The 25,382-nt window shown below is 53.0% G+C and overlaps 1 protein-coding gene across 1 annotated transcript in view; it reads left to right on the forward strand.

Annotated features, from left to right (window-relative positions):
- The window catches only part of CACNA2D4 (calcium voltage-gated channel auxiliary subunit alpha2delta 4), a 199,736-nt gene that overhangs the window by 158,306 nt on the left and 16,048 nt on the right, over window positions 1-25,382 (forward strand). Inside the window, exons 27-34 of the mRNA XM_054168159.1 lie at window positions 5,365-5,426; window positions 6,598-6,612; window positions 8,861-8,905; window positions 9,785-9,847; window positions 10,079-10,112; window positions 20,480-20,552; window positions 21,898-21,973; window positions 24,754-24,806. Coding sequence (XP_054024134.1) covers window positions 5,365-5,426; window positions 6,598-6,612; window positions 8,861-8,905; window positions 9,785-9,847; window positions 10,079-10,112; window positions 20,480-20,552; window positions 21,898-21,973; window positions 24,754-24,806 — 421 coding nt within the window. The remainder of the gene's footprint in view (window positions 1-5,364; window positions 5,427-6,597; window positions 6,613-8,860; window positions 8,906-9,784; window positions 9,848-10,078; window positions 10,113-20,479; window positions 20,553-21,897; window positions 21,974-24,753; window positions 24,807-25,382) is intronic.

Here is a 25,382-nt window from a genome sequence, read left to right on the forward strand (position 1 = left end):
ACTTTGAGTGGGGCAGCTGGCTCGAGAGGGGAAATGGGAGTAGTTCCGAAGCAGGGAGTGGGGAATGCAAAGGGACAGTATGGGCAGGGCTGCTTCGCTGCTCTGGCACCTTCTTCCATTTGAACCACAGGTTGGACTTAATTATTGGACTTGCTGCCATGAAACCAGGTTGTGAATGGCGGGGTAGATCTTGATAAGCGCTCTGCAGGATGTAGTCTTGCAGCTCTTTGTTATGCCTTTTTGTCCTGCAGGCAGGCCCAGGAATTAAATCTTGGGAAAAGCTCCTTATGAGAAGAGCATATGGATAATCAAAGAGAGAAGCCAGGAAAGGCAGACAGAGAGAGAGACAAGCAAAGGATGAGCTAATGAGGCAGACTTGCTCAACTGAGGGATTCACAGATTCAGATGAACAGGTGAAGGTCAAAGCTCTTACCTCCACGGTGACTAGCAGCAGGCAGTTCTGGAGAAAGCCAGCTGCAGCCATGCTGGGTTTGCAGGCAGGCAGGCAGGCAGGCAGGGTGCCTGCTGGTGAGAAGTCATGCACAGATCTGGGGAGCTCACCGACATGGTGAAGCAATGGCTGACTGTGCAAGGTGTGCAGCATCGCTTGTCCTCAGTTCTGATGTACTTGCAGGGATGCTATAATTGCACAGGTTGTTGGCACGTTAGTAGGAATAAAACTATTAGCCATGGTCTCTCCAAAGGCTCTAGGGATGCTGCTGTGCTGCACACCAGGGCCACTCATCATTTCACAGACCTTGGATCTTCCTGCTCCTGCAGCATGCTCTGCCAGCAGATTGAAAAGGCTCATGAACCATCAGTTACACTTTGGAACAGGCACAGAAGGGTTTACTCCAGGGAGGGGAGAAACCCTCTCACCTGAGCTGTAGCATCATCATCCTTACCTCAGACGGAATCACTGCTTTCCTCCCTTCCCCCTAGCCTCACCAACAGCCTGAAGGCACCTGGGTGGCTGTTTGTTACTGGCAGTGACAAGGTGATTGTGACCTGTTTCTCCTTAGCTCCCACATCTTCTTCAGGTCACCTGAGTGCATGGCAGTTTCTCACAGTTCTTGCCAAGAGCTGCCACTCCAGCTGATAAGGGGTGGTGCTGCCAGGCAGAAACATGAAGCATTCCCTCTAGTACAATTCCCTGTGACTGGGACCACCCAGACAGAAAAACCTGGCTGCACGGCAGAATAGCCCCCAGCTTTACTTTCAATGACCTCTTCAGACCACGCCATGACGTGAGGAGGAGAGTGGTACTTACCACAGCTCCATGGGGAATAGGTAAAAGTGTGTGCTGGACCACTGGGAAGAATGAACTGGCTGAGTGGCACAGATGAGTCAGACGTGACTGCGAGCAATGTGGGAAGAGAAAGAAGTAAGCCAGCAGACTGCTTTCTGTCCCTGCCACTGGCCACCAGTGCTCTCCTTCCTCAGGCTGCAGGTGTTTCAAGTTCAGTATATGCTACTCATGGCTCCTGGGCAGAGGCAAGGATTCACAAATGGGGGCTAGGCTGCCTCTGAAGAACAATTTGAGGCTAGATGTTCCCAATGGCAAAACCGAGAGCTACCAAGCCTCTGCACTACGAGGTTGCTTATGTAGGTATCAGCTCCTCTGATGAAAAGTGTACATCCTGGGCAATGCTCAGCCCTGCTGATGTGATCTGCTGCACTGAGGGGCAGAACTCCTTCTCAAGATGCTTCTAAAGCATAAGGATGCATTTATTTAAAGCTACCTAGCGAATCGGATGCGTGGGCCTCGTCGGACTCGGCAGCGACAGCACCGTTTGCCTTCTGTCACGGACTGCTGATTTGTCAGCAGGGGCAGCAAGCCAAACCATGCCTGCTATAGCCTGCTGAAACCGGTGAATCTTCACCTGGGGTAGGCTCAGCCTCGGCCTGCCTCCTTTGTTTACATTCTTTGTCTTGTGTGGCTTGTGCTCTGTGAGGCTTAGGGCAAGGCAGCTCCAGAAAAGCGTCGTTTTCCCCCGGCACAGGGGCGGTCGGATTCAGTCTGCAGCAGGGAGAGCTGGATGAGAAACGTGCCTGCGAATGGGACTCTGTCAGATGTGCCAGCGGTGGGACTGTGACAAGGACAGTGGTATAAAGAGCAGAGCTGATGCCAGGTGCCAGGGTCTCTGTGCGTGCTTCAAGAGAATCTACCGTTGCATACTCCGGGTTTAATTCATACCCCTCTGAATTAGAGCATCGGATCACACTGTTAACTTAAAAGCACCCACACAGTGTGATTCAGATTTAAAGGATCTGTTCCCCTCTTTGAAGCTTCTGCTAATTCAGAGGAAATCTGTAAAAACCAGCAACACTTCGTCTGCCCAATATTGGCGGTTGTGAGAAGGAAAAAAAAAGGCTCAAACTCTCCCTCTCTTCTCTTTCTCCCTCACTTGCACTTTATGTTCTATTTCAAGGTCCTGCTTGAGGCTGTAATTCCTGCAGAGCTCTCAGATTCAACCAGTTGACACACAGCCCTGTGGTTCCCTGTCACCGTGCCAGGCTGCGCACCGCTGTGCTGGTTACTGGGTGTGCCTGCAGGCAGCCCAGCCCGGGACAGCCAGGGGAGACAGAACCCCAGAATCACAGAATCAGCCAGGCTGGAAGAGACCTCCAGGATCATCAGGTCCAAACAATCACCCAACCCTAATGAATCAACCAGACCATGGCACTGAGTGCCTCAGCCAGGCACCTAAACACCTTCAGAGACACTGACCTCCCCACCGCCCTGGGCAGCCCATTCCAATGGCCAATCTCTCTGTCTGTGAGGAACTTCTTTCTAAGACTCAGCCTAAACTTCCCCCTGCACAGCTTGAGACTGTGTCCTCTTGTTTGGGTGCTGCTTGCCTGGGAGAAGTGACCAACCCCCACCTGGCTGCAAGCTCCCTTCAGGTAGTTGTAGAGAGCAAGAAGGTCTCCCCTGAGCCTCCTCTTCTCCAGGCTAAGCAACCCCAGCTCCCTCAGCCTCTCCTCACAGGGCTGTGCTCCAGACCCCTCCCCAGCCTTGTTGCCCTTCTCTGGACACACTGGAGCAGCTCAACATCTTTCTTGAATTGAGGGGCCCAGAACTGGACAAATGCTGAAGGTGTGGCCTAACCCCACACCAGTTCTCCTCCTGTGGAGCTATGCCTCGCTTCAGGAGCCTGGTGCTGGGAATAGAAGAGAAATTAAGACGAGAAATGAGGGCGCGCTTCATTAAGAAGCAGAGACACATTTGGCTTAGCAGAGCGTGCGGCAGGCTGGGGCCGGATAATGAAGCACTGCTGCTAGCTGACACTTCCCTGACAAGTGGCATTCATATTGTTGTGTTTGCATCGTGGTTTAGGAGCCATCTAAACCGCTGCAGCCTTCCCTTGAGACAGGTGGGGTTTTGAATTAATCCCTTCCTCACTCTGCCCTACTTTATTCCTGATTAATGCTGTGTGGTGCAGGAGCAGAGGCTGGGGTGAAGCATCCGCGCCGGCCAGGCGAATCTGCGCAGGACGAGGGTGGAAGCTCACCGGCTCCCAGTGCTTTGTGGGGTTTTGTTTGTCTGGGGGATTGTTTTGTTTGCTTGTTTATCTGTTTGTAGTTCCATAGTGTTTAGTGGGAGGGAGGGGTCAGTACCTCAGTATCTGTCAGGTTTACACCCAGCCCAGGAGGGAGTGGGCGGAAAAGAACCTAGCCCCCCAGGTGGACAAAGAAACCTGACCCAGGTGGGCAGAGAGAGAGTAGTCACAGTATTCGCAGTATCGCTAAGGTTGGAAGAGACCCTGAGGATCATCGAGTCCAACCTGTCACCACAGACCTCATGACTCGACCATGGCACCAAGTGCCACATCCAATCCCCTCTTGAACACCTCCAGGGACGGTGACTCCACCACCTCCCTGGGCAGCACATCCCAATGACGAACGACTCTCTCGGTGAAGAACTTTCTCCTCACCTTGAGTCTAAACCTCCCCTGGCACAGCTTGAGACTGTGTCCTCTTGTTCTGGTGCTGGTTGCCTGGGAGAAGAGACCAACCCCTTCCTGGCTACAACCACCTTTCAGGTAGTTGTAGAGGGCAATAAGGTCTCCCCTGAGCCTCCTCTTCTCCAGGCTAAACAACCCCAGCTCCCTCAGCCTCTCCTCACAGGGCTGTGCTCAAGGCCTCTCCCCAGCCTTGTTGGGGACACCTTCAAGTGTCTCGATGTCCTTCCTAAACTGAGGGGCCCAGAACTGGACACAGGACTCAAGGTGTGGCCTAACCAGTGCAGAGTACAGGGCACAATGACTTCCCTGCTCCTGCTGGCCACACTCTTCCTGATGCAGGCAAGGATGCCATTGGCCCTCTTGGCCACCTGGGCACACTGCTGGCTCATGTTTAGGCAGCTGTCAATCAGCACCCCCAGGTCCCTCTCTGTTTGGCAGCTCTCAGCCACTCTGACCCCAGCCTGTAGCTCTGCATGGGGTTGCTGTGGCCAAAGTGCAGCACCCAGCACTTAGACTTGTTAAATGCCATCCCACTGGATCCTGCCCATCTGTCCAGTCAGTCGAAGTCCCTCTGCAGAGCCCTTCTGGCCTCTAACTGACCACCATCTGCTCCCAGCTTGGTGTCAGCTGCAAATTTGCTGATGACTGTCTCAATCCCCTCATTCAGACTTGGTCATCCCTCCCAGGGGAAGGGGTCCCTGGGTCAAAGTCTATTCCACTCCCACATCCCCCCAAGCCTATTTAAGGGGAGCCATTTCCTGTCTCTCCTCTCTTGCTCCTGCCCCTCACCTGCCTGACAGACCCTTTGCTGCTCCTGCTGTTGCTGTGACCACGGGGTGGGTCCTGTTCCATGCTGCATCCAAACTCCTAAGGACTGCATCTGAAGAGAATCCACATTGCAGCCAGAGAATGCTGTGCCAGCTGTGACTGGCTTTGTATATATTTTTATTCAGCCTTTTCCCTTACACCTCTGTAACCTTTCTTTCACTCAAATGCCTTTTATGTTTTGTGAAACTTACTTTTTGACTTCCAAATCGATTCAAGACTGTTTCTGTCGTGATTTTGCCTCTCTTTTCTCCTGCCTAATCTGGGGGAGGGGAGGCAATCTAAATCTGTTCCATGTGGGCTCCTGGACTCCAGGAAAGCTTAAACCACAACACAGCCCAGTCAGCGTACCCTTTCCCTCTTCCTTGCTCAACCTCTGACTCTCACTTGGCAGTCTGCCGCAGCGCCCATCCCTGATGCTTATCATTCCCGCTCGGAACCAGGCGGCCCTCGCCGCTTCCATCCCACCGCTGCTGGCAGATATTTGTACCCCTCCTCTCCTAACTCGTGTTTGTCTTTCTCTCTCTTGCACGTTCCTCTTCTTGCCCTCCCTCCTTTCTGTTTCCCGTAGCGGTGGGTGTGCAAATTAAGCTGGAGTTGCTCCAACGCAAGTTTTGGATGGCCATGCAACAGGTAGGAGCATCAGCCCCGGTGCAAAGAGACCACGCGGCGCTCTCCATCGGCCAGGCCGATGCGGTGCTGCCGCTCACCACCAGGGCATTTGGATGAGGGCTTTTATGAGATTCATATGGAGAGATTTCCCAAGTAGATTAGTCTGAAGTCACACATTCCTGTAATCCTTCAGCGGCTCTAATGCCCTCTGAGTCGCGAGTCTGTTCCACAGAGGCAGCGTTGACAGTGTCATCATCCTGGCCTGGCATCAGCTCTGCTGCAGATGACACATTTAATTGTGGAAATATGTTTGTGCTCATTCAGCCTGTCGGAAACCTCCTGGATATCTGCAACTTTAGGCACAGGGGAAGATAATACATAAATAAATAGATACAAATCCGCTGCCTTCTCTTATCAGCTTGATAATGGTAACAAAATGCTACCAGCTTGCCAAAATAACAATTATTGGCTCCAGGGATAAGCTTTCAGTCTTGTCCTAGTTTTTGGACACTCTTGCTGGACTGGAAGAAGGGGAATAATTAAAACAGCTGCCCCAGCCTGAGAGACAGGAAAAGTGACACACGTTTCCCACACCAGCCAGGGGCTTTCCCCCTAGGCTTTGCTTTCTGGGAGGTACACTGGCGGGGTGAGACTGATGGGACTGAAGCAGCACACGGCAGAAGCAGCTCTCTGCTGTCAGGAGAAGGAAGTGTCACCAGATGGGGATGACAGAGGAGGCAGAAGGGCAGGAGGCTGCGCGCTGGCAGCGCACACGTGGGGAACGGGGGAGCTCTGAGCTGGCCGCGGTGACAGGCAGCTGTGAGATCACAGGACTCTAACCCCGGCTGGAAAGACTCCTGCAAAGCACGTGAGCACGTCCTGAAACATCAGCAGAGAGCTTCATTGCTCAGAGCCTCCTGAGGACCATTACCCAGGCAGCTCTCGCACAAACAAGCCCGCACGGGCGCTGAGCGAGCAGAGAGGTTTATTAAGGAGGCTGGAAGGAGGCCTGTGTGCCAAGCACCCACACACTGCAGCCCAGGGAGGTGCTGCTGTGAACAGGGCTGGCGTCTGGGTCCCCAGGCTGCCGTTTGACAGGGGACTGGCTAACAGATTTTGTTTCCTCTCTCTCTGCCGCTTCACTGCATGCTGTGCCGCTCTGGATGTCCACACCGTGCCTCCCACCTCCCAGCCCAATGACAGTGATGTAAGTAGACCAAAGCTGGGGCTGGGGAGGCATCCTGGCATCCTGGTGTGCATCGCTGTGGCTCACCTCACCATTGTATCATTCCTGTGCCAGCATATTATAGGCACTGTCCTTTGTCCGTAGTCACTGGAGATGGTCCAAGCCTGTCATAGGCTGTGTTTGTCTTTGCAGTAATTAAGTGTCTTTGGCAAAGCTTAAAGTGCTCTGGCTCTTAGCCTTTCGGAGACCTGACCCACAGCAGGAGGATTCTGTGAGCTACGCTGGTCTCTGAGGAGCGGGCTGCGCCCCTAATGGAGTAGATGCGGTCTCAGAGCAGCCAGGGAACTCAGGTTCAGCTCTGCCCCTCCTCGGGAGCTCCCAGCAAGTTGCTAATGCTCTCAGACCAGGCTCCTCACCACAGCTCTGCTGCCATACAGCCAGCTCAGCACCGAGCACTGCTGGAGCTTGTCCAGGGCTGGATAAGCAGTGGCAGCAAGACTTGGTCCTCCCATTGCTGAGAAAGATGCTGTGAGACACAGGCCCTTCCTGGGGGAAACCATTCTGGTTCACCTGCCTTTCTGTGATGATTTCTAAGCTCTGGGCTCTGTTATCCCTCAAGGCCGTAATGGTGCCTCATTATGGCCATATTTCTCCACTGATCAAAGGAAGGAAAGCACCAGGGATCTCTCTTCCTGCTTCCAGGGAGACAAAACAACCTGATGCTGTTTTGTGATGAGGTGGAGGTAGACAATGCTTGCAGCTGTGGGTAAAGGGATGTTTCCAAACCATCATCCCCGCAGCCTCAGAAAGCCCTTTGGAGTAAGAGCAAGAGCATGTGACATTACAAAGCCACGGGGCTTGGAACAACCTCAAGCATCTCTGAGCCTCCTCTGAAGCTGAGCAGAGGGACTGAAAACTGAAACTGTTGGGTTTGTTCTGCAAAGCTCCAGAGGAGAAATGTATTCTAACTGAAAGTGACCATTGTCTTGTGCTAGGAATTGCAAATGCTCATCACTGAGAGTCGGCCAGAAAGGAGGGGCTGGGGTGATGTATAAGCTCCTCCAGAAAGGGGGGTGGGGAGATGTGTTCATGTGTAAGGGGTTTTGTGGAGATAAAGGGCAGCTGGCTGAGAGCAACCAGGCTATGCAACACGTCAGAGTCCTTCCCTGACCTGAGAAAACCTCTGTCAGGAAGGGGACCCCGGGTACAGAAATGGCAACGCAGTGTCAGCTTCCTTCCCTCTGCTGCTAGCGAAAACAGCCTTGAACAGTAACACAAAGAGACAGACACACACAGAGCCGCGGCAGACCCGCCTGGATTGCGAAACCCAGGAGCACCTGAAGGGCTTTTTTCACTCTCCACCTCATTCCTTGTGTCCCCACCCAGTTCAGTGTTGTGAAACACATGTCAAGCCCGGTACACCGAAATCCTAAATGAAACAAATGGATGGTGCCTTGGGCTACACGAGCACCGTTCACATCGCATTTTCTCATCAGCTGTCTGCAGAATAAAGAGTCCAACAGCAGCAGCAACAGAAGTATCTGTGCCTGAGAAGAGTCCTGCTAAAATGCCATGCCATGTGTTTAGTCCAGGTACTAGGAGCTGCCGGGATGCATGCTGGTTTCTCACCAGTGCATGTCAGGAGGGAGGGGACAGGCTCTGCTCGCTTGCTCCCTGGGATAGGACAAGGAGCAATGGATGTAAGCTGCAGCACAGGAGGATCCATCTCAACACAAGGGGGAACTTCTGTACTGTAAGGGTCACAGAGCACTGGAACAGGCTGCCCAGAGAGGTTGTGGAGTCTCCTTCTCTGGAGACTTTCAAGGCCTGTCTGGATGTGTTCCTCTGTGATCTGAGCTAGATTGTATGGCCCTGCTCTAGCAGGGGGGTTGGACTCGATGATCTCTTTGGTTCCCTTCCAACCCCTGACATCCTGTGAGCCTGTGATTTGCAGCCAGAGACCTTGGTACTGCCCCCTTGGTTAGCAAGTCGCTGCTCAAAGCACACAGGTGCTGCTGGCAGCCTGTTAGGGAGGCAGTGCAGGATCAGAGCCCTCAGGAAAGGGGCTCTGATGTTGCCCAGGTAGGTGGGGGGCACGCAGAGCCACGGAGGAGGGTGGTGCTGTGTGTGCTGTAGAGCTCGATGAAAACACCGCTGAACTGAAGAGCTTTATGGGATGCTGGGATGAAGCCTTTTAGCTGAGCACTCCCGGGGGAGAGGCTGCAAGGTGAGATCGTGCCCTGGCTGATTGTCTGCTTTTCCCTTCCAGTGCAGTGCCTTTGAGGGTGCCTGTCCGCTGAGCTGTCAGGATGATGTAAGTGGCCCAGGTCTCCTCTCTGCATGTGTGGTGGGTGTGAGTGATTGCCTGCCTGTGCTGTGCAACTCTCTGCCTCCCTCAAAGGAAAAAAACAGCTATTGCTCGTTGTCTCTTTACAAGAGGTTGCACAGCTTGGGGCAGGACCTTGTGCTGATGAGATACAGCTGCAGTTCAGGTCTTCCCCTCAGCTGAGCCTGGGCATGGGGATTGCAGCCAGTAGCTCTGAGGAGAGTCCATCTCCTCTCAAGCTGCTTCACCAACACCCCAGGTCCTCCAAAGAGAGCAGCTGACAGGGTGGCATGCATGCTGGACACCCCTCTTTGCATTTACACCACTGATTCAACCTTGGTCTCAGGCATGGCTGGGAGAGGAGCTCCTCTGCCCTGGGGAGTTGGGGGCACCTTTATTCTGTCTCCACAGAGGACTTTCTCTGCATCCTATTTTTCCCCTGTGAGACCTAAAGCTTTCCATCTAAACTCTGCCCCTCCAATTTCCTGCTCTGCAAAACAGAAAAGAAGAGCAGCACTGATGCTTAGTGGTGAGGTTGTTTCATGAGTGGTTGCAAAGCTCTGCAATCTGAAGGCAGAAAGCACTGGGTCTCGTTTTATTAAAGGGCAGTGCTGCTTCCTGCAGGATGCCTGTTCCAGCGTGCCACACAGCCTGCTAGGCCTGCACACAGCCCTTGCAGTCTCTGTCATAAGCAGCTCACAAACAAAACAGAGGCAGAGAGGGAAGTGTCAGTGGTGTGGAACCCCTGGCAGGTGAGCTGTGGGGCTGGGCACGGAGGTTATGACACAAGCCCGCGCCGCTCCACCCTGCACGCAGATGGCCACGCAGAAAGCTGTCTCTAATGCTGCCTCTTCTCCATCCCTGCAGATTCTGAATTGCTTCCTCATCGACAACAACGGCTTTATATTTGTCTCCAAAAGACCTGCAGAGGTAAGGGAGCAGAAGAGAAGGAGGAGAGCTGCTTAAAACAAATTAATTTCAAGTGTGTATTAAGGGCAGCCATGGCGTAATGAAATTCAGTAGTGTGGTGAGGGGGAAGCTTCCCAGCAGAGTGACAGCACATCACAGGGTGAGGAAGGAGTTTGCAGTGATAAGGAAGGAACTAGTCAAAATATCTTTTTATCAGAAGTGAGGGAATTAGACTGCTTCCCCTCAGCACAGATGTTACTGAAAGATGATCTGAGACGGGAAGGGAAGGGAAGGGAAGGGAAGGGAAGGGAAGGGAAGGGAAGGGAAGGGAAGGGAAGGGAAGGGAAGGGAAGGGAAGGGAAGGGAAGGGAAGGGAAGGGAAGGGAAGGGAAGGGAAGGGAAGGGAAGGGAAGGGAAGGGAAGGGAAGGGAAGGGAGCTTTTGATTGGTTCTGAAGTCAAAGCAGACATTCTTCAGGAAAGGAAATAGAGAGCATAGTGAAAAAGGCAAAAAGGCAGGCAGAATCATTTAGGCAGTTTTGAAACAGAAGCACACCTAAGTAATTGGAAAACTTATTGGACTCACAGAGGTAAAAGGAGTAAGGGAAAAAAGTCAGAATCAGAACAAAAATATAAGCAACAAAAGTTGCTTCTTTTCCTCCTGCTGCCAGCACCTCCATTACCATTCCTAAAGAGCTGAGGGGACACAGGTTGTGGTGTAACCTCCTGTGCAGGCTGGGTGAAGTCTACACTACCTGCCAATGCAGGGCTCAGCTGTGCTTAGAGCTCTCTGTTCAACTCACCACAGGCTATTTCTTTTGAAATAACAGAAAGCCATAGGCTTGGGTGTCAGACAGTGAGGTGTTGGAACTCTCTCAGAAACCACAAAGCAGTAAAGTCAATAACTCCCAGGTCCTTCTCCATGGGTATGGTACAGGTTAGGTGGTCTGCTGGAGAGCAGCCCAGTGGAGAGGGACCTGGGAGTGCTGGGGGGCAACAAGTTCTGTATGGGACAGCAATGTGCCCTGGGGGACAAGAAGGCCAATGGGATCCTGGGGTGCATGAAGAGGAGTGTGTCCAGCAGATCCAAGGAGCTTCTTCTCCCCTCTACTCTGCCCTGCTGAGACCTCACCTGGAATATTGCATCCAGCTCTGGGCTCCCCAGTTCAAGAGGGACAGGGATCTGCTGGAGAGAGTCCAAGGGAGGGCTACAAGGATGCTGAAGGGACTGCAGCACTGCCTGGGGAGGAGAGGCTGAGAGCCCTGGGGCTGCTTAGTCTGGAGAGGAGAAGACTGAGAGGGAATCTGATCAATGTCTATCAATAGCTGAGGGCTGGGGGTCAGGAGGGAAGGGACAGGGACAGCCTCTGCTCACTTGTGCCCTGGGACAGGACAAGGGGTAATGGATGGAAACTCCAGCACAGGAGGTTCCACCTCAATATGAGGAGGAACTTCTTGACTGTGAGGGTGCCAGAGCCCTGGAGCAGGCTGCCCAGAGAGGTTGTGGAGTCTCCTTCTCTGGAGCCTTTCCATCCCTGTCTGGATGTGTTCCTGTGTGACCTGTGCTGGATTCTGTAGTCCTGCTCTGGCAGGGGGTTGGACTGGAAGATCTCTTTGGGTCCCTTCCAACCCCTAACCTCCTGTAACAGCAAATGTGGGCCTATAGAAGAAATGGAAATGTGGTGTGCCAGAGACAACACAAACAAACAAACAACAACACAAACAAAACAAACAAAAAGCCAAACCAACAAAACCTAACAAAACCAAACAGAAAACAAGCAAACAACAAAACCCCACCACACCAAAAAACCCCAAAGCAACCAACCAGCAACCCAACAACAAACAGGAGAGAAAACCAAAGAAAGCTTCCAAGCCAAGGGAGGACAGTACTGGCAGTGTTGGCTCCCTTCTCGGGAGGCTGCCTCCTGCTGAGGAGCAGCTGGGAGTCTCAGGAATGGCTAATTTCTCTTCTGACCCCCATGACATTTCCAGAGGTGCTTCACTGAGTCCTATGGCACATGACCATAGATCAAAGTAATCCTTTAAGCTACCACCTCCACCGCTTGTCCTCTGCACCACCCTCCTCACTTCTGTCTCTTTTATTTTTCCTGCACCTTCACAGTATCACAGAATCACCAAGGTTGGAAGAGACCTCAAAGATCATCGAGTCCAACCTGTCACCACAGACCTCAGGACTAGACCATGGCACCAAGTGCCACATCCAATCCCCTCTTGAACACCTCCAGGGACGGTGACTCCACCACCTCCCTGGGCAGCACATTCCATGGCGAATGACTCTCTCAGTGAAGAACTTTCTCCTCACCTCCAGCCTAAATTTCCCCTGGCACAGCTTGAGACTGTGTCCTCTTGTTCTGGTGCTGGTTGCCTGGGAGAAGAGACCAACCCCTTCCTGTCTACAACCTCCTTTCAGGTAGTTGTAGAGGGCAATGAGGTCACCCCTGAGCCTCCTCTTCTCCAGGCTAAGCAACCCCAGCTCCCTCAGCCTCTCCTCACAGGGCTGTGCTGCAGACCCCTCCCCAGCCTCACTGCACTTCTCTGGGCATACTGAAGTGTCTCAATGTCCTTCTTAAAATGAGGGCCCCAGAACTGGACACAGGACTCAAGGTGTGGCCTAACCAATGCAGAGTCCAGGGGCACAATGACCTCCCTGCTCCTGCTGGCCACACTGTTCCTGATGCAGGCCAGGATGCCGTTGGCCTTCTTGGCCACCTGGGCACACTGCTGGCTCATGTTCAGGCAGCTGTCAACCAGCACCCCCAGGTCCCCCTCTGTTTGGCAGCTCTCAGCCACTCTGACCCCAGCCTGTAGCTCTGCATGGGGTTGTTGTGACCAAAGTGCAGCCCCTGGCACTTGGACTTGTTGAATGCCATCCTGTTGGCCTCTGCCCATCTGTCCAGGCGGTCAAGGTCGCTCTGCAGAGCCCCTCTGCCCTCTAACTGACTTCTGGAAAATCTTCTGGACTATGGTTTCCCCTCCCCCGCCCCCCTAAAAAAAAAGCTCTCCTGTGAAAGATGTGACCAGTAGAAACTTGGCATTGTTAGTGGGTTTGGGTAAATGAGATACATTATCCACATGCCTCCAAGAACAAGTATCTTGGCAGGCACCAGAGCTGTCATCTCTCCAGCTGTTACCTCCCCTGACCCCACAGAGTTCACCACTACTTTTTTTCTGATCTCTTTATCTTGTTCCTGCTTTTATTTCCTAGTGGCAGCATGGAATGTTAAGCCCCAGAGGGCGTTCAGGATAGCAGCAGCATTAAAGCAATACCCTGGGTCTCATAGTCTTACCATCTGGATGTTGCTGCCTTGGATCATAGAATCACAGCATTGTCAGGGTTGGAAGGTACCTCAAGGCTCAGCCAGTTCCACCCCCCCTGCCATGGGCAGGGACGCCTCACACTGCAGCAGGTTGCTCACAGCCACCTCCAGCCTGGCTGCAAACACCTCCCAGATGCTCTGTTCCCTGACAGTGCAACTGAGTAAACCCATGACCTTTAAAATCATTTCTGTTCATTTCAGCTTCTAGCTGCTTCCTTGGCTCTTAGCAGAAGCCTGCCATAGTCTAGACCCTGTCCTCTCCTTGCTCCTTCTAATTTCCAGTGTGATCTTATGCACCAATGGAGACCCAGAGTGGAAACCACAGCCAGTGTCTATCACTGCCTCAGAAATCTGCCTGACATGGATTCATAGAATTGTGAGGGCTGGAAGGGACCTCAAGGATCAGCCAGTTCCAACCCCCCTGCCATGGGCAGGGACACCTCACACTACAGCAGGTTGCTCACAGCCACATCCAGCCTGGCTGCAAACACCTCCAGGGCTAAGGCTTCCACCACAGAATCACAGAGGCACAGAATTGCTTTGGTTGGAAAAGACCTCCAAGACCATCCAGTCCAACCATCAACCCACCACCCCCTAGGGCACTAAACCATGTCCCCACGTGTTTCTTGAACACCTCCAAGGATGGTGACTCTACCACCTCCCTGGGCAACCTGTGCCAGTCTCTCACCACCCTCATGGGAAACAACTTCTTCCTAACATCCAATCTGAATCTACCCATTTGTATTTTGTTTCCATTCCCCCTAGTCCTATCATTACCTGACACCCTAAAGTCACTTGCTGCTCTGTGGCCTTCCCTGCCCCATCACACTTTCTTCCTTAAGTGCATCCCTTAACATAATACTAAAACAACCTCCCTGCCTCCTGGATTTTTGTGGCTATCTCCTCTTTCTGCAGAAGTCAGATAAGTTCCCAGCCCTCTCTGCCTTGTACTAGACAGCAGGACCAGCAAGAGTGGCTCAGCTGCCTGGGTCAGTGTTCCAGCCCCTCAGCAGGGAGAAGGGGCTGCACACATGCTGCCTGTTCTGCTCCACCAGTCAGGGCAGGAGAGAGCTTACTGGAAGCCAAAGGAGCGAGGGTGCACTCCCAAGCCATCTGCACCATGAAGCCATGCAGGCTGTGATGGCTCCAACACAAGCAGGGCCCCACATGCAGCCCCACTTCCCCAGGGAAGGCAGCTGAGGAGCTTTCAGAGAAGGGCCATGAGGATGAGCAGAGGGCTGGAGCTCCTCTTCTATGAGGACAGACTGAGAGTTGGGGCTGTTCAGAGTGGAGAAGAGAAGGCTCCAAGGAGACCTTCTTGTGATCTTTCAGGATCTGAAAGGGGCTACAAGAAAGCTGGGGAGGGACTTTTGAGGGTGTCAGGGAGTGATAGGGCTGGGGGGGGAATGGAGCAAAACTAGAAATGGGGAGATTGAGATTGGATGTTAGGAAGAAGTTGTTCCCCATGAGGGTGGTGAGAGCCTGGCACAGGTTGCCCGGGGAGGTGGTGGAAGCCTCATCCCTGGAGGTATTTAAGGCCAGGCTGGATGTGGCTGTGAGCAACCTGCTGTAGTGTGAGGTGTCCCTGCCCATGGCAGGGGGGTTGGAACTGGCTGATCCTTGAGGTCCCTTCCAACCTGACAATTCTGTGATTCTATGACACCCAACCCACCTGCTCCCTGGGGTAAAGTGCAAGCTAGAGTAGTGGAGAAGTGCCAAAGTGTCTGAGTCCTTACGGTCCCTGGGCTAGCAGCTGGTGTCAGAGACCCTCTCCAGGGACTCTGAGATGTTTTGCTCTGTCTTGCTGCTCACTCCCTTAGAGCTGTGGTGCTTTACAGTGTGCTCAGGCTGCTGCCTGCCCAGGGCTGCTTGCTGCTCACTCCCCCTTCCCTGGGTGACCGCGCTGGCAATCAGAGTGGCTTTACACAGGAACAAGACTGCCTGTCTCAGGTTCTGCTCTCCTCTGCCCTTGGCCTGGGGGATCAGGATGGAGGATGGGCTCTAATAATCTCTGTTTGAATGCAGAGGAAGCTTACCAGCAGCAAGAAGCCACCACAGAAGAAAGAGGCACTCAGGATTTTAATGAGTGAAAAGCTGGGAGCTCCCTCCAGGATTACTCCTGGAAGAATGGATAATCTCTTAATTCGAGCTAATCTCTCCAGCCAGACTCATCATGGAGGGAGCAGAGTTAATAGCCAGAGCCAGGAGAAGGGAGGGAGGGAGGGGACCCTGTGGACTAGGGCAGGGGAGGAAGGAGAAGTGTCAGGTTGAGGCTGTGCTCCACCAGGGCTGCTCCTCAGCACGTTTCTGCTGATGTTTGCAGCTCTAGCCCCAGGACAGCTCCTGAACTTTTAGCTGCCTTTCCTTGCCAGCACATCACAGGTCCTGAGCTCCTTCTGCCTGCTGCATCCAGATGTCCTCCCAGTCACTAAACCTCTTTTTCTAGGACTGCTGCCTTCTCCCTGAGGGATCTTTCAGGGCAGTCTGCAAGCTGTGCCCAGGTGGGGCTCCAGGGACAGAGTGCAGGCTGGCAGCTAAAAGGCCAAGATGCCCCTGGGGCAGGGCAGGGCAGGGCACAGGGAGAAGCCAGGGCTGGCTCTGTCGGAGCCGTGCAGCAGGCAGGCTGTGCACTCACCCAAAGCCTGGCCCAGCTGAGTGAAAGTCATTCTGCAGCACCAAAAGCACAGACTGCACAAGGAGCCAGCAAAGCAGGGCTGCATATGTCTGTGGGCAGGGGTGTACCTTCTGAGCCATGTGTGTGCTCTGCCCTCTGCACAGCCTGCATGTGTACCCTGTACACCCTCAGCTGCAGGGGGATATGCTGCAGCATGTGGCATGCAGGATGCCAGAAGTGATGCTTGGTGCTGTGAACCTCTCACATTGCCAGGGCTAGGAGTTGGGAGAAACACAGCAGAGGGGTACCTGGCAGAGCAGCAGCCAGGCACTGGAGGAAGCATGTTTGGATGAGAGCTGCTTTGCAAAGCATTGTTTCAGTACAGAACCACTCTCTTTTCTGCTGAGTGATGCTTTCCTGTGTTACTGCTTGTTCAGGGTATATAGAACAGCACTGACCTTTGATAGCAAATCACATCCTGAGCTACATCCAGGGCAGCGCTGTCAGCAGATCCAGAGAGGTGATTCTACCACTTTGCTCTGCTCTGGTGAGGCCTCACCTGGAGTACTGTGTACAGGTCTGGAGCTCTCAACACAGGAAAGACAGGGACCTGATGGAGAGGGTCCAGAGGAGGCCACAAAAATGATCAGGGGATTGGAGCAGCTCTGCTACAAGAAGAGGCTGAGGGAGCTGGGGATGCTCAAATTGGAGAAGAGATGGCTGTGGGGAGACCTAATAGCAACCTGACAGTACCTGAAGGAGGCTACAAGAAGGATGGAGAGAGACTGTTTGCAAGGGCCTGCAGGGACAGGACCAGGGGCAATGGCTTCAAACTAGAGAAGAGCAGATTGAGATTGGATGTCAGGAAGAAGCTCTTCACTATGAGGGAAGTGGAACAGGTTGCCCAGGGAGGTGGTTGTGGCCCTATCCCTGGAGATATTCAAGGCAAGACTTGACAGGGCCCTGGGCAACCTGATCAAGTTGAGGATGCCCCTGCTGGCTGCAGGGAGGTTGGACTGGATGAGCTTTGGAGGTGCCTTCTGGCCTGGACCATTCTATGAGTCTATCCAGATCAGTATTGAAGGCTGGTTTGCTGATGCTTTCCTGAACACATTTCCCAGGCCCACTCTCAGGTACACTAACAGCTCCTCATAGCTGCACCTATAGAACTGCATCCTACCTGCAGAGATATGGTCAGACACCAGCACCTCTGCACAGGGCAAGCCCCATTTGCAGTCCTGCAGCAGCACTTGCCACACCAGCTGCAGCTTGCACTGCATCAAGTAGAATAGAATAGAATAGAATAGAATAGAATAGAATAGAATAGAATAGAATAGAATAGAATAGAATAGAATAGAATAGAATAGAATTAACCAGGTTGGAAGAGACCTTCAAGATCATTGAGTCCAACCTATCATCCAACACCACCCAACCAACTAAACCATGCAACCAAGCACCCTGTCAAGCCTCCTCCTGACCACCTCCAGTGATGGTGACCCCACCACCTCCTCAGGCAGCACATTCCAATGGGCAATCACTCTCTCTGTGTAAAACTTCCTCCTAACCTCCAGCCTAAACCTCCCCTGGCACAGCCTGAGACTGTGTCCTCTTGTTCTGGTGCTGGTTGCCTGGGAGAAGAGACCAGCCTCTGCCTGTCTACATCCTCTCTTCAGGCAGTTGTAGAGAGCAATAAGGTCACCCCTGAGTCTCCTCTTCTCCAGGCTAAGCAACCCCAGCTCCCTCAGCCTCTCCTCACAGGGCTGTGTTCCAAGCCCCTCACCAACTTTGTTGCCCTTCTCTGGACACCTTCCAGCAAGTCAACCTCCTTCCTAAACTGAGGGCCCAGAACTGGACACAGGACTCAAGGTGTGGCCTAACCAGTGCAGTGTACAGGGGCAGAATGACCTCCCTGCTCCTGCTGGCCAAGTCTCACTGCCTGGCCTCCTGCAGGTGGTATTAACTGGAAGCAGCTGGCCTCCTCACGTCCCTAATCAGATTGAAAGAGTGAGGGAGGTGAAAGAAAGTTAGTGCTTGCTCAGACCCATCTGAGTCTGTCTGAAATGATTGCAGCCCAAATGGGGTGTTGGTGTTATACATCCATTTAGATACAGTGAAATGCCTTGTAAAGCCTGTTGGGGAGAGGATCAGAGCGATGCAACACAACTGTGAGATGCTCACCATAGGATCTTAGGTAAATCTGCCTGAGGGTTTGGGTTTGGTTTGATTTCCTTGTAGTGGAAATGCCCCACTCAAATAAATGAAGTCATCTGTCACCTGCTCATACATGCTAGGGTGCAGCCTGTGCCACAGCTTACACAGTGTGGGAGCTAAAGGGATGGATTGGTTTGTGCTGTGTTGTGTTGTTTGGGTTATTGCCTGCTCAGGGCTTGTACAGAAGTGAGCTGTAAAAATGCCATTTGCTACCTAACCAGCGCTGTGTGGTGCACTGTGTGGTGCCTGCTGAGTGTGGTGGGTTGAACATCCCCCCCTCCCCAACATTAACTTTGCCAGACCAGCCCAGCTGGAAGCAAATGAAGCTGTATTTACAAGCAACCCTGCAATCTGCAGTGGAATGCAATGAGCATGCACAAAAGATCCAGCAGTGACAATATTTACAACTGATAAACAGCACAAGGACCTCCCTGGGCAAGGACCAGGGGAAGCTACTAGCTTCTGCCTCTTGCCTCCCCCTTACCCCCCTGTACAAAAGGGACAAGAGAGAGGAGCAGAGGGCTGTTAGGCTTAGCCAAAACAATGCAGCCAAGGTCAAGCAGAAGCCAGCAGAAGCTCAGAGTTAGTATCTCCCAGCCCCAGGAAGCGAGGAGAGAGAGGAGTTGTCTTGGGAACTAAAGCTTAAGGCAGATGTCTCTCCAATGGCATTGGTTAGAGTGCTCTTTCTTTTCCTTTTTACACCCAATACTGATTTATTTACATTTTTACTACTTTCTGTTCAAGATCTGTGGAAAAACTTGTAAAGGCATAGCTTAAAACTACCACACTGGCTCAGCCCTCCCAGGGCAGCAGGAGAGCAGCTCTCCAAAGGCACTGCAGCCGTGGGCCAGCAGGAGAGAAGCTCTCCAAAGGCACCGCAGCCGTGGGCCAGCAGAGCGGCTCAAGGAGAAGACACTCAGGAGTTCAGATGCAGAGAGAATGTGGCATGACAAAGCTCCACAGGACAGCCCAGGGTCCCAGTGAGTCACCCTGCCTAGATGTCTGCAGCTTGGCTTCGCCTGCCTCTGTCAGAAGCTGCAGGGACTTGTGTGGGCTACATCATTCCGAAGCACAGGGAGAGCGGTGCAGGATGCCCAGCTGGCAGTGGGGGAAGTCCTCCCTCAAGCTTTCCAGCCAGCCAAAGGACACAGCTCAGTGCTGCCTTCTTGTAAAGCAGGCCCCCAGGCAGGCAGTGTCTCCTGGAGCCATGCAGCATTTGGCCATCTTATCGGTGCTGTGGGTAGTGCTGCACCACAGGGAGGTGTTCCTGAATGCTGCCTCTATGGGGGTCACATCCTGCCACCCCCTGTAGTTCTGTAAGTCCATGGGATCTGCTCCCCTGGCATACTTAAAACAGGTGCAAGCCAACAGCCTATGACTTCCCAGTAGAGTCAACTCCTGTGGCTCCAGCTCAGCTTGTGGTAGGTGACCAGCCCGTTGATCCCATCCTTCTCAGCATTTGCTTACGTTACTGGCACATGTCACTTTATCCAGCTCCCATGTGGAAGCAGACACCACCACTGAGCTGTCTTTCAGCAGTGCACCCACTAGACACCTATGGAGAGGCTGCTCCAGATGTGCTAGGGAGACCCAAAACCACCTCTGGTTCAGCATTGTCACTGGCGTGCCCTAGATGGCTGCACAGACGGGCAGGGTCCAACGGGATGGCATTCCACCAGTCCAAGTGCCAGGGGATGCACTTTGGTCACAACAACCCCAGGCAGAGCTACAGGCTGGGGTGAGAGTGGCTGGAGAGCAGCCAGGCAGAAAGGGACCTGGGGGTACTGGGTGACAGCAGCTGAACATGAGCCAGCAGTGTGCCCAGGTGGCCAAGAAGGCCAATGGCATCCTGGCCTGCATCAGGAACAGTGTGGCCAGCAGGAGCAGGGAGGTCATTCTGCCCTGTGCTCAGCACTGGTTAGGCCACACCTTGAGTCCTGTGTCCAGTTCTGGGCCCCTCAGTTTAAGAAGGACATCGAGACACTGCAGTATGCCCAGAGAAGGGCAGTGAGGCTGGGGAGGGGTCTGGAGCACAGCCCTGTGAGGAGAGGCTGAGGGAGCTGGGGTTGCTTAGCCTGGAGAAGAGGAGGCTCAGGGGAGACCTTCTTGCTCTCTACAACTCCCTGAAGGGAGGTTGTAGCCAGGTGGGGGTTGATCTCTTCTCCCAGGCACCCAGCCCCAGAACAAGAGGACACAGTCTCAAGCTGTGCCAGGGAAGGTTTAGGCTGGAGGTGAGGAGAAAGTTCCTCACTGAGAGAGGAATTTGCCATTGGGATGTGCTGCCCAGGGAGGTGGTGGAGTCACCATCCCTGGAGGTGTTGAATAAAGGATTGGATGTGGCACTTGGAGCCATGGTTTAGTTGTCAGGAGGTGTTAGGTATTAGGTCATAGGTTGGACTTGATGATCTCTGAGGTCTTTTCCAACCTGGCTGAGTCTATGATTCTATGATGGCTTATTCTTTGTTCCCCCCACACACCTTTCTTGTTCTTGCAGACTGGAAAGTTTTTTGGTGCAGTGGATGGCTCAGTGATGACCCAGCTGCTAAACATGGGCATGTTCAGGAGGTAAGTGGGAGATCTCCAGGCTGCACTTTGCTTTCTTCAGGTGGTATGTGGGGCAGAGCATATTGGTCCCCATGAGCAGCAGCACTTGAGCAGGAGAAAGGCCACATGTGATGCATGAGACTCCCTGCTGTTGATGCAAGAGTTGCTTCAGCTACCTGACTCTTCTGCTGCCTTGCTCTGCCATCCTCACCACACACCATTTTCCCTCATCTCCTGCTCTCCCACCCACTGCAAAGCACCTAATTCCAGATCTCCTGCCCTCTACTCTGCCCTGCTGAGACCTCACCTGGAGTATTGCATCCAGCTCTGGGCTCCCCACTTCAAGAGGGACAGGGAGCTGCTGGAGAGAGTCCAAGGGAGGGCTACAAGGATGCTGAAGGGACTGCAGCACTGCCTGGGGAGGAGAGGCTGAGAGCCCTGGGGCTGTTTAGTCTGGAGAGGAGAAGGCTGAGAGGGGATCTGATCAGTATCTATCAATGTCTTAGGGCTGGGGGTCAGGAAGGAAGGGACAGGGACAGCCTCTGCTCACTGTGCCCTGGGATAGGACAAGGGGCAATGGATGGAAACTGCAGCACAGGAGGTTCCTCTTCAACGAGGAAGAACTTCCCAGAGGGTCCCAGAGCCCTGGAGCAGGCTGCCCAGAGAGGTTGTGGAGTCTCCTTCTCTGGAGCCTTTCCATCTCTGTCTGGATGTGTTCCTGTGTGACCTGTGCTGGATTCTCTGGTCCTGCTCTGGCTGGGGGGTTGGACTGGAAGCTCTCCAGAGGTCCCTTCCAATCCCTAACATCCTCTGATCCTGTGACCCTGTGACCTCTGTGTGGCCAGAACGCAGCAGCTCCTCTCCTCTTTTCCAGGGCAAGATGCTATGGAAATCACTTCTTGGCATTTTGGCCATAAACTGCTTCAGCTCTTCCTCTTACCCCTTGAACAGCCTTTCCATGAGTGGCTGTCTGATTGCCCCCCACTCCCACACATGGCAGTGCATCTGGCTGAGCACATTCTCTGTCTCCTAAGTTCCCTCTGTTTGCCTAACTCCACTACTCAGCCCGTGTCAAAAGCGAGTTAGGAGTTCCAGTGGCTTGAAAACAGGACCTGAGCTGGTCACAATTATAATTCTCCTGCTTCACCTCCTGACCCCAGGGAAGTATTTCCTCCCACGCTGACCCCGTTGCATTAACCCAGAGCCTGCATTTCCCGCTTTGCAAAGCAGCACTGACCAGAGAACCAAGGCCACCACTTTCACCCTTCTGTAGAGGACATGTTAAGGAAAGGCTGATGTGTGTGTGCCCCCTTAGGCATCTGCTCTGCTTGCTCCTGACTGCTTGCTTGTTTTGTTTTGGTTGCAGGGTGACCATGTATGATTACCAGGCAATGTGCAAAGTCCCCTACCACCACCACAGCGGCGCCCGGCCCCTGCTCAGTGTACGTATCCGAGCCGTGCAGCCCCCCTCGAGCCCCCTGCAGTTCTGGGGCCCTCAGTTTAAGGACATTGAGGCTCTTGAATGTGTCTAGAGAAGGGCAACAAGGCTGGGGAGGGGTCTGGAGCACAGCCCTGTGAGGAGAGGCTGAGAGAGCTGGGGTTGCTCCTGGAGAAGAGGAGGCTCAGGGGAGACCTCATTGCTCTCTACAACTCCCTGAAGGGAGGTTGTAGCCAGGTGGAGGCTGGTCTCTTCTCTTAAGCAACCAGCACCAGAACAAGAGGACACAGTCTCAAGCTGTGCCAGGGGAAGTTTAGGCTTGAGGTGAGCAGAAAGTTCTTCCCAGCAAGAGAGACTGGCCATTGGGATGTGCTGCCCAGGGAGGTGGTGGCGTCCCCATCACTGGAGGTGTTCAAAAAGGATTGGATGTGGCACCTGGAGCCATGGTTTAGTTGTCAGGAGGTGTTGGGGGATAGGTTGGACTTGGTGATCTCTGAGGCCTTTTCGAACCTTATTGATTCTGTGTGATTCTGTGTGACATCTCCAGCACCCTGCTGTAGCACATGCCTCACAAGAGTTTAGCAGATGTCTTCTCTCAGTGATGGGAACATCCAAGCCCAAACATAAATTCACTAACCAGGAGAGAGCTGCTGGCACAGGCTGCCCAGGGAGGTGGTGGAAGCCTCATGCCTGGAGGTGTTTGCAGCCAAGCTGGATATGGCTGTGAGCAACCTGCTGTAGTGAGAGGTGTCCCTGCCCATGGCAGGGGAGTTGGAACTGGCTGATCCTTGAGGTCCCTTCCAGCCCTCACAATTCTATGATTCCATGTCAGGTAGATTTCTGAGGCAGTGATAGACACTGGCTGTGGTTTCCACTCTGGGTCTCCATTGGTGCATAAGATCACACTGGAAATTAGAAGGAGCAAGGAGAGGACAGGGTCTAGACTATGGCAGTCTTCTGCTAAGAGCCAAGGAAGCAGCTAGAAGCTGAAATGAACAGAAATGATTTTAAAGGTCATGGGTTTACTCAGTTGCACTGTCAGGGAACAGAGCATCTGGGAGAAAGCTCTCAGCCTCTCGGGGAAGTGTGAGTGGGCTTGGAGCAACTGAGAGCGAGCTTAAAGCTGCTGAGAAATGCTAACAAACTGTCAGATTGGAGAGTTTTGCCAGCACCCAAATGCAACCTCTCTCCAGGCTGATACAAGCTGGTTAGCTAATCCCACTCTGCCTTCCTAACCTGGCCTCAAAGAGGCAGAGCTAAAGTCAACACTCAGGCCACTTCAGACTAGCTGAAGCAACCCTGAAGAGGGATGTGTTTATTGCTGGCATGACCAGAGGGTTCATACTTTTTGAGGGTGTCAGGGAGTGATAGGACTGGGGGGGGATGGAGCAAAACTAGAAATGTGTAGATTGAAATTGGATGTTAGGAAGAAGTTGTTCCCCAGGAGGGTGGTGAGAGCCTGGCACAGGTTGCCCAGGGAGGTGGTGGAAGCCTCATCCCTGGAGGTTTTTGAGGCCAGGCTGGATGTGGCTGTGAGCAACCTGCTGTGGTGTGAGGTGTCCCTGGCCATGGCAGGGGGGTTGGAACTGGCTGATCCTTGAGGTCCCTTCCAACCCTGACAAAACATCAAAGCCAACCCAAACCCAAACACAAAACCCCACCATGGTGTGCTGGGAGGACTTCTTTTACAGCATATCATTGTCTCCCCCCCACCCCCCCAGTGAAAGGGTTTTCAGTAAAATATTCCTTTTTACCAACATGTCCATCTGCTATACTTAGAGGGATGGGTTAAAAAACTGTGATCACAGTGCAAATATTTGCTTGATCATAGCCTCCAATTCTGGCTGCTGAGGGAAATGGCACAAAATAGGAGCTGCCAAAAATGAGGTGAATTGGGAAGAAAATGAAAAGCTAAGCACCCAGCCTCCCTCTCTCCTTTTCTCCTCCTAGCAGAACCTTTGAATAGGAAGCAATCCAGACAAGTCTGGGTTTCATGTACATGCATAAAACCCCACTCCAATTCCCAGCCACCTATATACATTTCACTATTATTTGCTGGCTTATTCCAGCTGAAGATAAGTCAGCTGGCAGTAATGGAACATTATCTTGTGTCCTGTGGCTGCTGGATCTGGCTTGGGTCTGAGGTGTGATGATGAGAGGGAGAGCTAAAAATCAGTCACGGGGTACCAGGAAGCAAAGCAGCCCTGTGCAGGATCCTCTGCAGCTGGATTGTCCCTGGGACCGTGCAGGGTTTCCAGTTTGCAGCTGAAAAGCGGGGAGCTGAGAGAAGTCATGCCATCCTGAGGGGAAGCTGGATGAAAGCACACAGTTAAGCACAATCAATCAATGGCAGATAATGCTAAATCCTGGGCAATGCTGTCACTTGTCCCAGAAACACCCCTTGCTGCCAGAACATGAAAGCATCCTGGGCGGGCGGTGTCCCATTTAGCTGGGTGCCTCTCCTGCTCCGAGCTCTCAAGGTCATCCATACTGGAGAGAAATCAGCAAGCAATTACATCTTCAAAGTCCTTCATGCATTTGTGATAAACTCCTTGACCCTGACAGGGAGGGGGTGAGAGGATATTATTAGTGGCAAGGCAGCCCTGCTGGCTTCTGATGTATTTGGAATGCTTTGCAGTGGTGCCCGGGCCCTGCGTTTCCAGCTGGTCCGCAGCTGCTCTGGGCAGCGGAGGGAACCGCTCCGAAGTGCAGGGTCCTGCATGGCATGATAGACTCTCTGCCCAGGTGCTTATGGTGTTTCTCCTTTCTTGTTTTGTTCTCCAGCCGATTTATGCCTTTCTAGCAGCAGTGAAATGGCTGATCAGTGATTTTCTCATGTGAGTACCACGGGGCAGGGGTGCTGGGGAGGCTCAGGCCGGTGGGGGCGAGGGCTGAGAAAGCCGCAGGTGGAGCACTCCCTGTGTAGGGCATCGCTCTCAGCCTCCTCCTGGCATTCAGCTCAGCACCTTGCTCCTGGGACACAGAAAGCTATTACTATTCCCATTTTGAGAGGCAGAGGCCCAGAGTGGGTCTGGGATTTACCTGAAGTCACTCAGTACAAAGTGGCAGTCAGAAGTAGGACTTGAGTCTCCCGGGCCCCGTGCAGATCCTTGATGCCGAGTCCTCTTGCTGTCTCCTCTGTGAAGGAGCAACTGCACACCTCCCTGGGTGAGGGCTGAAGGAGGGGAGCGTGGTAGTTTTAGGCTGTACCTTTAAAATTTTCCACAGCTCTTGAACAGAAAGTGGTGGAATGTAAATAAATCACCACTGGGTGTAAAAAGGGAAGGCATGGTAAGTTCTAAAGAATCCCATTGGAAAGCTGCCTGCCATATTCTCTTCTCTTCTGTAAGAATTAGTTTGGCAAAGAATCTCTCTCTCTTTTGGCTTCTTTGCTCTGGGAGACACTAACTTGG

This window comes from Dryobates pubescens, chromosome 15 (genome assembly GCF_014839835.1).
Source record: "Dryobates pubescens isolate bDryPub1 chromosome 15, bDryPub1.pri, whole genome shotgun sequence".
Classification (NCBI taxonomy): Eukaryota; Metazoa; Chordata; class Aves; order Piciformes; family Picidae; genus Dryobates; species Dryobates pubescens.